Below are 16,271 nucleotides of genomic sequence, written 5' to 3' on the forward strand. Positions count from 1 at the left end.
AACAGGCTGACTGTGTGTGTGACTTTAAATGTAAATGAGTTGCCGGGCCTCTAGTTCTGAGCTGATGGGGTTTGTGCACAAGTTACAGTTTCTGTGAGCCAATGGGGTTTTAGATTTACCCCCGGTTCCGTTGTATTTAGTCTGTTAACTTTCCCTGACTTCACCTAATCAGTTCACCAAAATCTGAGGCGATAAATAATCAATCCAGTTGCTGAATCTTCACTTATATTAGACCTACAAGGCCTAATTTAAAAGTTTATTCCAACTTGCCGACACCGCACTGGGACACCACATCTGGGACACCACTCCAGGGATTTTGTTTCATGTAAATGTTGGAAAATAAAATAAATACATCTTCAACAAAAACACACTATTTTTTTGGGGGTTTTATTTGGAGAAATACACAGCGGATCACACGCCGCAGCCTACAGTCTATCCACCACATGCAAGTTTTTCTTAAATAATTACTTTCCATTGTCTGCATTTTTTGTCATGGACAGCATTAATTAGGGGTCACGGTTCAATATAAACATTTATTATTTTTCCAGCAATGTGCCATTGTTGACTATCGAGTCTTGATTTGTAAAGAATAACACTTTTCCCTCAATAAGTAACTTATTTGGATAATTACAATTATAATATTAGAATAATTACAACATACCTAAACAGTTAAGAAAATTGGGAACCTGCTTGTGATGTCGAACAAAAAGATTTGTGCTGGTCTCTGCATCCAACAGGACAATTCCCATGCTTAGCTCTTAGCTTCGATGGTAGCGGGTCCGGTGGCGCTCCAGCCATGGGGGGAGTTACGCAGAGGGAGGACGGTTCTAATTCGAGAAACCCTGAAGCAAAGCTGAATGGTATGTTTTATTACATGTTTTCCAAAATACGCCGCTCATAAAAAAACTGACTGGCTTGTCTTCTTTCGCAGTTTGTGTGTCAGTAGGCCCATCAGAGACCCAAATGTATGTGCACAAGCACTTAAGGTGTGTTTTCCATAATAGATCCCCTTTAAATCAATGGGTTGGCCAACCTGCAAGTTGCCCTTTAACTTGTGGAAGTATTGTGATTAGACTTTCCCTGCAGTGACTTTATGCAGCTCAGTCACCAAGATCAAGTCAGTGAACAAATTGTCCAACAAGAGGAAACTGGCGTTCCTCCACAGGCCTAACTACCACGCCACAGAGTCCTGTCTTATTATATCCAGATGATGCTGGCTTACAGAAAACATGAAAAACACACACACACACACACACACACACACACACACACACACACACACACACACACACACACACACACACACACACACACACACACACACACACACACACACACACACACACACACACACACACACACACACACAAACACAGACCTTGTTCAAATTTGGCATCTTGTATCCAGATTCTGTCTGGACAAAATAAGAGACTGCTGCCATTGCTGGAAGATCCTGGCATTAACATGTGTGGCAATATGTCTCCAGTGAATACTTCATGCTGATCGCAGAGAGAGAGAGAGAGCGAGAGAGAGCGAGAGCGAGAGCGAGAGCGAGAGCGAGAGAGAGAGAGAGAGAGAGAGAGAGAGACTAACTCTAAAAGACACATCTAGACCTATCTTCGTAGAGACTGGACATGTTTCACTTCCTCATCTTTGCAGCTGAGCGCCACGGTTCTGATCAGACACGCCCTGTTTCAAATTTTTTTTGTTTTTTTTTTCTTCCTGAAAACAAATAACTTTTTTAAATATCTGTACGAAATAAGTTTTTGTAAAACCCAAGTTTTTGTTCTTTATTTGGATTCGGCTCCACCCCTCCATTACGGCAATGTTACTGCTTCCATTCCCACACACTTCCATTCACAGCTGTACCGGCATTTCCCCGGAAATCGAGACAAGGGTGGGGAAATTACGAAAAGACTTTTACGGAACATTGAGACCGGATGCCTTTCCACATGACACCTGCCAGTGGATTTATGGCTTTCAGTGCAAGTGGGAAAGGGGGCTAGAGCAGAGGTTCCCAACCTTTTCGGACTCGCAGCCCACTTGAAAATCTCAAAAGTGTTCACGGCCCACATCCGACCAGAAGTAATACGTGAATTAAACAGCGCGTTCTCAGAGGACATATATTTTCACAGCAGTATCTGTTTGTCTTCCATGCCTGTCCAAAAAAAACAAACCCCAATGATAAATATTCGCTTTCTCCGAACCTTTCTATTTGTTTGAAAAGGGAAAGGTGGATAGGCAGGACAGACCCACTTATCCACCTTCCCTTTTTCAGTGTGCCTGAGGCTAGCCAACCATCAATTTTGATTATCACCGCAAGTTCAAAAATATACAGGTGCATGTAGATCGTGGTACCGCTTGGATGTGGTGCGCCCTAACATAAATTCCTATCTATCAGTGATGATGCATTTTTGAAGGTTTAAAAGGAAAAATACCATGAAATCATTATTTATTTATTTTTTACAATTAAAAATGTTTTTGTTTTTTTTGCTTTTTTTTAATTAATACTTTTTATTGACTTTTTCAATAAAATCTATGTGTTTTGCCCATGATTTGGGCCCATAGGTTGGGAATAGCTGGGCTAGAGGCTTACATAACAACGAAAGACAAACAAAAATGGAAAACAGAAACTGAAGACCAAGACAAACAAAGGGAGCGCCCCTTCGGCTTTGAGGGATGTGACCCTACCTGAAGCCAAACTTATCCATGGAAACCGAGAGGTGACGTGGCTGGCTGAAGCATCTGTAGGTGTTGCGGTCGTCCATGGGAATGAGGTCCACGTCGCTGAAGACAAAACAGTCGTAGTCGTACTCTTTTAGTGCCTCTGCGTAGCCCACATTGAGCAGCTTGGCTCTGTTAAAGATCACATCTCCATCCTGTTCAAAGCAATAAAGACAGTCATAAAAATTTGTTTTATTGATGACTTTAAGTTTAAGATAATATTTACATACAGTATGCTTCTTAAAACGTTGCTGCGTAAAACCTATGACAATCTAATCTAACTAACTTTCTATGATGACACAGCAATTGGATTTAATCACACTTTACACCAGGATAAACTAACATTACTGATTGTTTGGAGGAGGTTAATGGCACTTGTATGTTTGACAAGTGGGAATGTGGGATATACACAGAAAGGACGTTTAAAGTCCCTGTAAAGTGAATTTGGTGATTTGCTTCAAAACATATCCCACATGTTAGAGAGTAATTGCTGAAAACATGTTAAAAGTCTGAACAATGTAGTACTCAATTGTGGAGTTAAGACCTTTAAACTGTTTCTCACCATTTTTGGGGTCCGGATTTTTTGGGCGGGGCTAAATCAACCCGATGACGTATACGAGGCCATACTTTGCACAGCCAACACTATTTAAACACCACGTACAAGACGGAGCTTCGGTGGTGAAATAAGCTAAGATAAGATAAGCTAAGGAGTTAGGGATAAAATACTGTTTTAGGAATCAACATCTGGAGTAAAAGGCGTCTTCAGGGAGACTGTGAACTCATGCCAAGCCGATCCCGTAGGTGCTTCCGGGTTACCCCCTCAGTTATGCCCACGATGTCGTACAGCGGAGATTCTCCGCTCTCCTCCCCCGGCAGGAAAATTAATTGGCTCCTTTGAGCCCGAAACAAAAAAAAGTAACGTCCCGTTGGCCATGCGGCGCGGCCACAAGGCTCTAGCATTGCTTTTTAAATTGAATTAAACTTTAGCCTACAACTTGAAAAGACAACAGAGCTTTCTTTGCTGCATCACATCACATTTTGATATGATAATTAAAAAATAAATACAGTATTTGGATTCAAGTTTGTAGAAGATCATGTCGATTAGTGTTGGATCGTTCACAAACTATCAGATTATTTGATCGTCTCTTGTCCCGCTGGGTGATGAGCCATTATTTTTTGCCAAGCTTTACAGACAGACATGTCGTGCTATTTGTTAAAGTTGCCTGTACTGCCGCTGGCAAATATTTCCCCCTCTATTTATGAGAGAGCCAATGCTCCTCCTTTGCTGGGAGGTGCCCTGGAGGAAAAGGAGCGCACCCACTGTCACGTCAGGTTTGAAGCAAAGGCACACACGCAGCAGTCTGACTAATTAAATAATTTCACTTCTAATATATGTATGTTGGCTGCTACCTTGGCCAGGTCTCTCTTGTAAAAGAGAGAAGTCAATGGGGCTTCCGTGAAAATAAAGGTAAAATAAATAAACGTGCAAAAGATTCTGTTTATACAGGTTCTGCACAAAAATAACTAACTTTATTTTTTATTGTGAAATGTTTTAAATATTATATAATCAAGTAATACTTAGGGATCATATTTTCATGTTATTTATGTAAATACGCACATGTTAAAGTCCCCTGTATATCAAAATCACATGACAAAGTTACAACTCCAGTATGGGTATTTGACCAGCAAAAAATATTTTAATACCAACTGTGCGTAACTAAATTGAAGACAATGGAAATGTTAGTATTGAAAAATAAATTATGCTGTGTGTGTGTCCACGTTAGGTTGACTGTACTCTAGGCTGCGGTGCACGATCTGCTCCGTGTTTCCCCAAACAAAATCGTAGATGTATTTATTGGAGTGAGGGTCTGCTTTACATAAACCCTGTTGACACCACGAGGACAGTAAAGACCACATGCTTCACAGATCGCGCCAATTACCAGAAGACTACGAAAGACTAAAAAAAGCTGTCACAGTCACCTCTGGTCATCGCTCCCAACCCGCAATCCTGTCGGGTATAACCTATTCTTGTCTTTTATTCCAATTATATTGTTTTGGACTGTGATCATATCTTCTTGCATTTTAAAGATTTATTTACACGGGTGATTATGTCTGCTTGCATTTCAAAGACTTATTTACATGTGCGATATCTCCTTTATTTAAAGATTCATTTGGAACAATGGCCGTCAAAGAAGGTCACTTCCAGTTACAACAGTTTCCAGATGCAAGAGGTTATTTGTCACATACATATATGCAGTGAAATATCATGTTCCGCCCTTTTCAGGAAGTATAAAGAAAGGCCTTTAAAACCTTCCCACCTTCTACCTCCTCCTGTGCTGAGACTCCTCACATAAGACCCTCAGACAAGCCTCTTGATGAACCGTCGTTTAATAATTCATTTTCCTGGCGTTGTGTGGCCACGCAACGCCAGTAAGCTAATTATTTTTGGGGAGCCACTTCACTGGCTCCTGAATGAGCTCACCGGATTCTCAGAAGCCACCAATCCACCTCAAGCCGCGGAAGAACCCCGCCTGAAAGGCCATCACTGCATCTCATCATTCTGGACCAGACTCCTAGACTAGCCACGTGGATCCGGGAGAGTATACAGTACCAAGAAACGACATTGCCCAATAAGAGCCGAACTATGGTAACCCAGGGATCCACTAGAAACCGTACTCATTGCGAAGTGATGTTTGTGTGGGCACGGCAATTTATTTTATTATTATTAGTTGTGCCTTTTCAAATACAATCCCTCTAATTTAATCCAAAGTGATACCTTCCCCTTTACCATACCAGCCATCCCCCACTTCCCAGGTGTGTGTGTGTTTGAGTACGGTTTGTCCCCCCCCCCCCCCCCATAGTCAACCAGAGACAGGACTCTCCTGACTTTTTGTGGTTAATTCATACCTAGCTTGATAATTCAATATTTAACTAAATAATTTTTTCTCGTAACACATGACTAATAGGCTAGAAGGTGGTTTGATTGTGTTCGGGTCGATTGCTTTCTGGCTGTCCTTGGTAACCCGGATGCTGGTTTTGAATCTGTTTCCAATCTAACTTGAGTAGCCTGGATATAGTTCTTCAAATATCTGCAACTTTAATTGTTGGATCTGAATTTGTAAACAAGTTTTAAAGGTGACATATTTCAATGTTATGAATTTAAATTAGTTTAAATATCAACAAAACAAATACGATGGCTTTAAATATTCAAAACACAACACTTATTTGCTTCCATACAGCTGTGCCAATTCTAGAACCCGAGGAAGAGAGCAGATACAAAATACTGTATCGGTATTTCCAAAATTAAGAATGGTGCTCACAATAACATGTTATAAAACGTACCGATTTAAATAAGATATTAATACAGACACAGAGAAGTAAAAATACTTTTCTTTCCTTGTGAGGGGATCAGAAAACACCCCTCATTACTAGATTTGTCTCATCTTCCCCACCGCACCTCCCGAGCCTGGTCTCAATTAACATAGGCAGAATTAACCTAAGCAACAGTCATTAGCTGTCATTGGATGACTTTCCACACAGACAGAAAGGGAACAACAGAGTATTGTGTTCTGTGTCTGTCTTTCAGGTAGACATAATGGGCCAATGGGAGTCTCAACTTTCAGTGGTTTTATGTGCAGGTACAACTAAAAAGCACCTTTCCCCAACAGCACTGTAAGACCTCTCTAATATTTAATATATTTTAGACCATTGTTAAACAAAGCAGACTAGAAGATTATGGTAAATGGGGTTGATCGAAAAAAAAAATCTGGATAAAGACAATATACAACACTTTTCAGAGTATGACAGTGATGAGATCCTGAAAATACGAGTACAATATGCAAAATATAGCAAATTATGTTTCCCAGAAGTCTATGACAGAGTTTACTGGAACATTTGAGGCAGCAGTCACGGCGTTATGCACACCTATGACCAATTATCTGCCAACCATTTAAACAATGCCAAAATTATATGAATATGGATAACCACACTTTGCCTGAGAATGAAAAGAAAGCCAAGTAAGGTTTTGTTTAGTTCGCATCTATCATTGTTCGATGTTAAGAGTCTTTCTTCAGTTGGTTGGGGTTAACCTGAGCAGCCTACATGACTACAATGAATATTTATTTGTCAACATGGCTCTTATTTTTAAATCCATGACTTGGGGCTAATAATGCAACCATAAAGGTTTAACTGTTGAATGAGACTAATAAATGTCGGAAACTATGACAAGCTATATAAAATTTAGGCACTTTGTTATATATCCTGATACTTTCATGCACTGTAAGGTATTTTTTTTTTTTTAGGGAACCTTTCTGCTACAGTATCTCATGCTCACTTAGATTTAAAACCAGCTGAGGTTTGCGTATAAACTTTTTGTTCTTGAACAAGTTATTGTCTGCACTGTTACTTATTAGCTATTTGTTGACAAGCATTATATTTACAAACAAACTGATTCTATTCAAACTTGCCTGCACCAAATTGAACAGATAATACTAAAACATTCATAATTTTTGCTATTGAAAAAGCTGTGACCATTCCTAATCAAAAGCTGCAAGCGATCCAAGGAATGAACACACATTAGTCAAATTTATATAGAAGAAGCCTTAAACATACAGATCACCTTTTGTTAATAAGGACAGGCTTATAATGCACAAGATCGTCCAAATTATAGTACCAGGTGGACAGTCTTAAAGTTTGCAAGATGCACAAGAAAAAAAACAAAAATTGATTAAAATTTGGATTAATAAAAGAGCTTAACTTGGGCTAAAATGTGATCAGTCTTGCTTCTTAGCCCTGAAAAAGAGGAGGAAACACAGAGAGAAAAGAGAAAGATGCCCATATTACCATTCGCACCCACTCAGCCAACGGGTCCCGCTATTGGCCGAGAGCAAGCAAAGGGACAGGTCTCATCTCCTTCTGCGACCACAGCCATTGGCCAAAAATGCCTGACATGCAAAGGGGGTTGGCGGTTTGAGCAAGGGAAGCAGGTTGTGGACAAAATATTAAAAACAAGGGAGGAAAAAAGAAGAAGGGTGAGGAATAAGATAAGAGAGGGAAGAAAAAGTGTAAGTATCAACCGCAAACAATCACACAAGAACTGCACAAACAAATTTAGCCGTCAAGCCTCCAATCTCATAGCAGGAGAGAAAATCTTTGCCAATTACGGCCTCGCTTGCGCAGGCAGCTAAGATATACGTTTTTACTAATTTTAAAATCATTAATAAAGGAATTCAACTGATTTTCATGAAGCAAGTTTCAGCTATTGTTGGATGAACAATAAACATTTGTTTTTAGTTTAATAACAACCCATTCATAGTGAATACAACGGCAGATATTAAAACATAAAATATTTTCTTTTGAACAAATTCCAATGTTGCACTACCGCTCTACTCGTCAGGCTGGTAGTTACCATACATTTACATTACGTGTTAAATCTATACCAGATCTACTGGTTTCAATACATGCAGGTACTCACTTGGCGATTGGCCCTAACCCCAATGAGAACAGCACGGCAAACAGAAACTGATCTAGCACCTGTTTTACAGTGAGAGGACAGGTAGCTGCTTGTCCGTTGTTGCCTGTGGCATCCTATCGCCTTTCATCACATGGTTCATCTCCTAGTGACTTTGAGCGGGAGATGTCTACATGTCTACAAAACACATCTACAATGGAATTAAGTCAAAAGTCGATTTTAATTATGTTCACGGCGACGTCAGCTTGAGCCAAAAGTAGAATAAAAATAAAAAAAAACCTTTGAAAACCGAACATTCAGGGCAGTTGGAAGACTGAGCTTTTGTTGAGCGATTACATTATTGTCATTAGTTTACCTCATTAATTGAAACTTTGGCCACGTCTTATATAAACATTCAACATTTTTACAAACACACACACACACACACACACACACACACACACACACACACACACACACACACACACACACACACACACACACACACACACACACACACACACACACACACACACACACACACACACACACACACACACACACACACGGTAAAAGCATAATAGGTTCCCTTAAAAATGTCTTAAGTGTTGAACAGGCATGCATGACTTAAACCGGCATTTTCATCTTCCGTTGTGGAACACAGCACTGAATCATTGACAACTGTGCCATTAAAATGCCTTAAATTTTGAACAGGTATGTACTAGTTTTTATAAATGACTATGAACACGAGAGTTGCTCATTCACTCTTGCTCTCTCCAGCGCCATTATGATGTAAAACATTTGACAGACTGCCAGACCAATCACATGGATAATTCACTGGTTGGCTCCTGGAGGTAGCTCACAATGTAAAGAGGATTGCCTCAGTTAATATCTGGTAAAGTGAACCGGTAGCCAAACTGTAAATTACTAGCAGGTTAGCAGTTCAAATCCTTGTGTGGTGTAGGTATTAACTACCTACACTTACCTACATAAGCACCCACATTCTCAAGCACCGTTAACTGTGACCTGTCCCAGTGGCGATCCCTACTACAGATGGTGAAATAAAAGCAGAACAGGCACTACCATCATAGACTAAGATAACACAGATAATAAAGTTTTGAGCAAACCAACAGACTTAAGTGTACTGAAGGACACAAGGGGATTTAATTCAGACAGTTGATGTTAATAGTCAACTACAGCCTTACTGGATTGAACTACACTACTATTTATCTATTTATTAATAAAGATTATAGAGGACATCAGTCTGTGATAGAAAATCATTTAGCTCAGCAATAATCTACAGTATGTATATTCATATATTTTAAATTAAATACAATAATTTAATTACTTTTTTTTTAAATTGCCATGCTCCTCCCATTACCAGACTGGGGTATATGACACCAATTTGCCGCTGTTAATAAATTAGTCCGCTTCCGTCCTTCCCACACTCCCTCCAAGAGCTGTGCCAGTAAAAAAGTCAAGAGTGTGAATGACGGGCAGGCATTTCCATGTGAGAGAAACTTAGTTAGTGCCCAATGTGGATCAGGCAATTCTTATGACAAATACCCTTGTTTATAGAGTTGAAAAGGTAGCATATAGAAGCAGTAATAGGATTTACGGAAGTAGCAGGGACAATCATAGTTTAAGTGCAAGTAGTAGTAGAATTAATTGGATTGGTGACGGTAGAGATGTATTTACACTGAACACATTTCCAGTGAGGGAGTAACTTCCAAGCTATAGCCCAACGGCTTTGTTCCAGAGGGCTGGAGGCTTGGTTATCTTATCTTCACCTGTTCCCTTGCATCAGAGAAGGGGATACTGGAAAAAAATGGAACTTACAATAGCGCATGCCGATGGCGTCACTTAAAACAAATAGTTGCACTGTCCTTAAAACATGACGCAATAAACTGATATGCCTAGTGGAGTTTAATACTGGTATTCTCCATGCTGAAAATCATCTTCGGACAGGAATTTCAATTTCTGTGCATCATTAATTTATAATATCACATGGTATACATGTCACATTACCATGCTATGGAAAGTCAGCCATTCTGAATATACAGCATATAATGAACTTTCCATCAATTTTAGATTTGTTTTTTTTCAGCCAGTACATTGACACATAATCAGACTACTTTCATGGGTCATTAACTGCTCAAAGCAGATATTAAAATGCTGTATTAGTAATGGTTGCACTTAAAAAATATTTACTATAACTTTGTCAATCCTACTGGTGATTAGCATACAGCTTTACAGGCATTTCAGTAATATTAATGGAACGTGAACACCTTGATAATATCCAAACATTACCGTCATATTAAAGAAGTGTTCTGTGCACGCTCTGCTTTACCTGGTTGATGATGTAGACCCCATAGTCTATCTGCTGCCGCTGTAGAATAGGATGAAGGTAGTACAGCCAGTATTTAAGGTGCTCGTCACGGTTGCGGAATGGGATGATAATGGCCACCTTCTGCAGAGCCACGCAATCTTTGGGTCGGTACCTTCCCCCAGGTTCCAGGTTGGGGTTCTCTTTACTGGTCTGGTCCAGGCTGATCGGGGAGTTAAATTCTATCCGCAGAGGGCCCACTAAAGCCAGAGAAGGGCAGGATCACAGTGGGAAAGAAGAGTTCACACCAACTGCAATAGTACAGATAATAGTTGAATAGTGCGGTTGTTGTGGGATTGCCTGTATAAACAAGGCAGACAGTAACTATGCACAAGCACATTATTCTTCTGCTGTGATTGGATGTCTTAGGTTTAGGTAACTGTGACAGACCAAAGTAATTAAAAAAACCAACCACTTGACAGCTGTGATTAGTAGCCAGGGAAGCCTAATAAGCATGTGTCATAAGCACTGGGACTGAAATATTTTGGAATGCAGATTTTCAACTAAGCAAACTTAACAACTCACCCAACAAAGTCGGGTTGCATTTAAATAACAAGCTACCAGAAAAACGATCCACTAAAAAGTGAGTTGAGTTGAAGGTAAGTAAAAGTATAAAGTCTGCAGGCCCAAATGGTAGCCAGTGGTTTAACAGCAACTAAGGCTCCCTGTCTTTCCCAAACTTCAGAGTGCAGTACACTGCCCAAGGCTTGGCAAAAACGAAGCACAAAAAAGTTGAAACAACCTGATAGAAATTATTTGGTTGCCTTTTGCCATATTAAACACAAATAAAATAATTGCTTAAAAAATGCTTGGCATGTGTCATGTATCCAGGGTCGTGAGAAAAGCCAAACTAATAGGACTGCTGGCTGGGAGCCAACATATCCCAAAACTCAAGATACTTTCACAATTTCAGCAGTAAACGCCACGTCATGATCTCAGATAAGGAGAGGGATTTGCTGCCAAGCTGGCTGGTAATGTCGACAAATGCTTTGTGACATCATCATCCAAGTCCACTAAGCGGTGCTATTTTGACATCTTCATCCAATATGTGAAGCAGGAGATACACGGCTGGTAAGGCCACTGAACGGGAATCTCTGTATCTCCGTCTGTCTGTATGTATGTCCTTCCATTACCTTGACGACCGTTCATCAGATCTACTTTGTACTTGGCATGTGTACTGCATGGAAGCCAAGGATGTTCAGTATCGAATTTGGTGCCATTTAGACAAGCAACACGTGTGTAATATTAATTAACATTCAAGAACTAAACAGCGTACAGCGAGCCAGCAGGGGTGGGGCTTCAGGGCTCTACGACCAAGTCACAAAGAGCGTCTTTCCCCCAGTGTATGACTCCAACTGGCAGTTTTCTCCTCCACTGTGGAACATGGGACTGACTCATTGACATTTTGTTAAACCGTGCCATTAAAATCTCTCAGAAAGCCTTCAAGTTGGAAGGGGAATGTACTAGTTCATCTAATTGCGCTGTGTTAAACAGGCCTGTTGTCCTGTGTCGCCGTTCATGTCATTTCCTCCCCCACAATGCGGCATTCCTACTGTGCCTTAACAGACAGAAACGGACCTCGCTTTCTTTCCGGGGGAGATAAAAGTGCAGGGAGGGCACACAAGAAACAGGAGGGGTTACAGCTGAAGCAACACCACTCTAACAACAAAGGGTGCTAGAGAGGGTCTGACATGATGTGAAAAGCGTCAGCAACATAAGGTAGCTTCCAACAAATGGCAGCCTAGTGCTTAATTATCGTTTAAGGGACATTTTAGCCCTCGCAGGGGAAAGATAATTAGTCAAGTGTACAAAAGCAATAACAGTCAAGACAACGCTTAATGACTTGTGTATCCACTGTAAAGTCTGATGTGATTCCAAGTTAAAAAAAACAAAACAAAAAAAAAAACAACAACCCTACTGCTTATCCAGGAATGCGTTTAATATTACTTCTGAATACACCACAACTCATAAAATCGTGTTCACTGTACTCGGCGAACACAAGACAAATTTTAACTCATGTGAGTTAAAAATGTTTGGACAAATCGACTCTTGTTCCATAACTTATTGCAGGCAAAGGCAGGTATCAGATACATTTGGATATGGTTCTATCCACGGCCTTCTGATGTGCCAGGGCCTGTTCTTATTGTGCAGCCTAGTTAAAAAATAAAAAAAATAAAAATAAAAATAAAATGTTGGGAAATAATAAATTCAAAACACACGCTCATTGGAATTTATGATAGGCCGCATGACCAGTCATGTGACAGCACAACAAGCAGACGTTGCACTGAAAAAAAGTCACTTAAAAAAAAAGAAATGCTTAAATCTGTCATATCAATCAATATATATGGTAGGTGTTCTCGACTTCAAAGTGAGGAATTAAGAGACACATTTTAAGTTGAGAAAACGCATATAAATAAAAAGATATGTTTAGTTTTAACAAATCTAAGCAGTTGTTTTTATTTGATCCAATGACTCCAATCCATTGTCGGCATATTTTCACTTCCTCGAAATAAAGAACATGATGTACAAAGGTAGGAGAGCGTAGACCTCCCTCACCCAGCAGCGGAGATGTTTCGGGGCATTTTTCCAGATGTTTTGTAGCATCGACTCCTGCCGGCGGTTGGTTCTCCGCGTCCGGGTAGTTGTCCTCGCCCGCGTTCGCCGTCGACGTGCGGCTGCCGCGGGTGGTGGACTCGGAGCTCCTGGCGCGGTTCGCCTGCAGCCTCTGTGGGAAGGCGAAACTAATGTCCAGGGACCGCACATAGAAGATCAGCGTAACCGAAATGTGGAGGAAACACAGGAGGACCACCAGCTTGCACGTCCTGTGGATACCGCTGAAATTCACAGACGATTCGGGCATCCTGGTGGCTTATAAAAACACCTCTTAAAGCTCTAAAAAGTTGCCGACAAATGTCGACGCCACAAAGTGAATAAAAAAAATAAAATATTATTATAAAATATTCCCCAAACGCTACGTTAGCTGTGTGTTGGCGTCTCCATGTTGGTCCGAGGCGACTTAAAGAGTTATTTAACAGTTGTTTTTTTTTGTTTTTAAAAGCTTTCCGCTCCTTGTAAAGGTGAGTTAAGCTAAACGCTACGCACGGTTCAGCCCCGGAACTCAACCAGCGAGTTCTGCCGACGAGCCGCAACGGGTATAACAGTGTTGCTTCAGCCCGATTTCGCGAATTAGTCCGTTTGCCGTCGAAACACGGTGCGGCGGTGGAGGAGAGAAATTCTCTAACAGCCCAAATGGGAGCCCGAGAGCGGCATTGCAGCGGTTTGAAGGCTGGGGCAACTGCCTGCCGAGCGCCTAGCCTGCCCCGGGTCTAGCGATAGAAGACTTCCGAACGAGTCGTTCGTAGAGACTCAAATGTCTCTGGCAAATGATTCGTTAGTTTCTTGGCGTGCGGCCGGACATACTGAATCCCCCTATGGCGGGGTGGAAAGTGGAGATGGGCGGGCTAAGCCTTTTGGAGCTTGGAGGGGGGGGGGGCTCGAAAAAAAGAGCCGAAGTTTCGGGGCGTTGAAAACGGAGAACACAGTGCGACCTGGTGGTCTGCGGCAGGTACAACCGCCACAACACGGCTCGTCGGTTTCACCGTTATAATGTCGTGGCGTCGCGATGAACGTGCAGATTGGCAGTGTTACTGCCTCCGATAATCGACCAGGTGTTCGTGCTGTGCCTCGCGAAAATGTCTAGACGCCGCGGGGTTGGATGCGGGGAGCGGTTGTGTTGCTGCGGCTTGCCGCTCATCGGGAGGGAGGCGGTCGGTCCGAGCTGTTTTAGGGCTGCCGGTGTAGTGCCAAAAAGTGATCGTCCGCCAAAAACGGATTGCCAACAGGTGATTGCAGCAACCGCATCACTGAAAGGTTATTTATGCCTCAAAATAACCTGGATTCATTCATGAGGGTTATATATTGAAGATTATACCGCGGAGTTTGCATGTTCTCCCCGTGCTCACATGGGGTTTCCTCCACCTCACGTCAGTAAGGACCCCCACCAAAAACATGCACCCATCATCGTCTGACCAGCAATGGACATGTATCACCTGGTCCCCGGGCGCGTCCACGTATGCTGCCCACTGCTCCTGGCTGTGCCTCCGGAGGAAGGACAACCCAGGATGGGTCAAAAGCAGAGAATCCATTTCACCGGCCACCATCAAAAGCATGTGCATGTGTGTGTGTGTGTGTGTGTGTGTGCGCAAGCATGTGTTATAGTGTGGTGTGTTGTGTGATAAATAAAGACTGTTTCTTCTATAGCCCACCCAGTCCTCTCGACCAGTTGAAATATATTTAAAGGGACAATTCAACTTTTAAAATGCAGTTTTGCACTTCCCAAACCATAAAATGCCACCTTGTGAGTGAAAGGTTGTTTGTGCCTCAAAATGACTTGGTTTCATTCATGAGGGCTTCATTTACATATTATAGCCCACAATCGGTTTTTGGCGGACGATCCCTTTTTGGCCCGACACCGGCGACGAAGACAGTCGGCGGGGGTGGTTAGGTGTTCCAGCGCAAGGAGGGGAGGTCTGCTGCCTCCTGACCTGTTGATAGTTAGGGATGGGCTATCGGAGGGCAGTCGCCGCCGCTCTTCAGCACATTTGGGACTGGCAAGCAGCCTGTTGCGGTTCGCCACCGCTGCTGATCTCCGCGCCGATCAACAGCCGTTTCCCCTCGGGAGTGACACGGCGCCACAAGCTCAGTCAGGAACTCTCTATACACTATCTCCGTATGTTATTGTGTCATTGTTTATTTGTGTATTTTAACCGTGGGCGTTTTAAGGGGTTAAAGGTGGGCGGCTGGGGTACAGCGAACTGGCTTTCGGGCCAGGTAAACGGTCTTACCGAGCCCGGTAACGCTCGTTTTCACTAGGACTTGTGCATTGCGGGGTGCCGTCAAAATTGCACCCGTCGTTGGCAAAGTGCTACTGTAGCCCAAATAGCCGATGTACGGCGCATTTTGCAACACGAACTTCTGCCCAAAAAATGAGCGAAGTGTGATTTGACTTGACAAATATGATACATCCTTTCCGCATTCAAAGTGTCAACAGGGTGGCTTCTTCTTCGCTGCTCGCCTTGTTCCCGCTTCTCCCCAACAAGATGCTCACTTCCGAAACTAGTGGATGGAAGAGGTATTGCAGCTATACATTTAAACTGTTGCGAATCTTTTCTATCACAATTGTTTTTGGCATTTACGCACAATTGACATATTGCGCCATCGCAACGGGTCATCGCAAATCCCCGCAGTCCCTCGGGGTAGTTTGTGTTGCGAAGTGCGCCATACCTTTTTTTTTTTTTTTTTTACAATTTGGGTTAAGAGTCGCACTTCGCCAACGACGAGTGCTATTTTGACGGGACCCCGCAATGCAGACGTCGCAATGAAAAACGAGCGGGGAGGTTACGGGGGTAGGTCTTACCTTGAGGCATGGGTTCGCGTTCTCTTCTTTTGTGCTCTCTTCTTTCCCTCTCTCAAAATGTTGCACCAGTACTTAATAAATACTCATCTGTTAATCACTGTCTTTGTCTCCTCAGTCCAGCTGTCCAGTCCACATTAAAAGTAACCATCATCCGCCAGTAGTGTGTGTTGCTATGACGGTTCTAATACCACCTGCGTTGCCTTGTGTGAAGGCCTCCCGTGGGCGTCTAGATCAACATGCAGTGCAGGCGTTTCTTGTGCGTGACTAAACAATAGTTGTACAGCTCTTGTGTGCGG

At 42.2% G+C, this 16,271-nt stretch overlaps 1 protein-coding gene across 1 annotated transcript in view; it reads right to left on the reverse strand.

The window, feature by feature from the left end:
- The window catches only part of b4galt1l (DP-Gal:betaGlcNAc beta 1,4- galactosyltransferase, polypeptide 1, like), a 30,939-nt gene extending 17,089 nt beyond the window's left edge, over positions 1 to 13,850 (reverse strand). Inside the window, exons 1-3 of the mRNA XM_080008384.1 lie at positions 13,116 to 13,850; positions 10,524 to 10,759; positions 2,692 to 2,879 (exon numbers count right to left, since the gene is read on the reverse strand). Coding sequence (XP_079864510.1) covers positions 2,692 to 2,879; positions 10,524 to 10,759; positions 13,116 to 13,419 — 728 coding nt within the window. The 5' untranslated portion in view covers positions 13,420 to 13,850. The remainder of the gene's footprint in view (positions 1 to 2,691; positions 2,880 to 10,523; positions 10,760 to 13,115) is intronic.
- Between the last annotated feature and the right edge of the window lie 2,421 nt (positions 13,851 to 16,271).

This window comes from Zeus faber, assembly GCF_960531495.2.
Source record: "Zeus faber genome assembly, chromosome: 10".
NCBI lineage: Eukaryota > Metazoa > Chordata > Actinopteri > Zeiformes > Zeidae > Zeus > Zeus faber.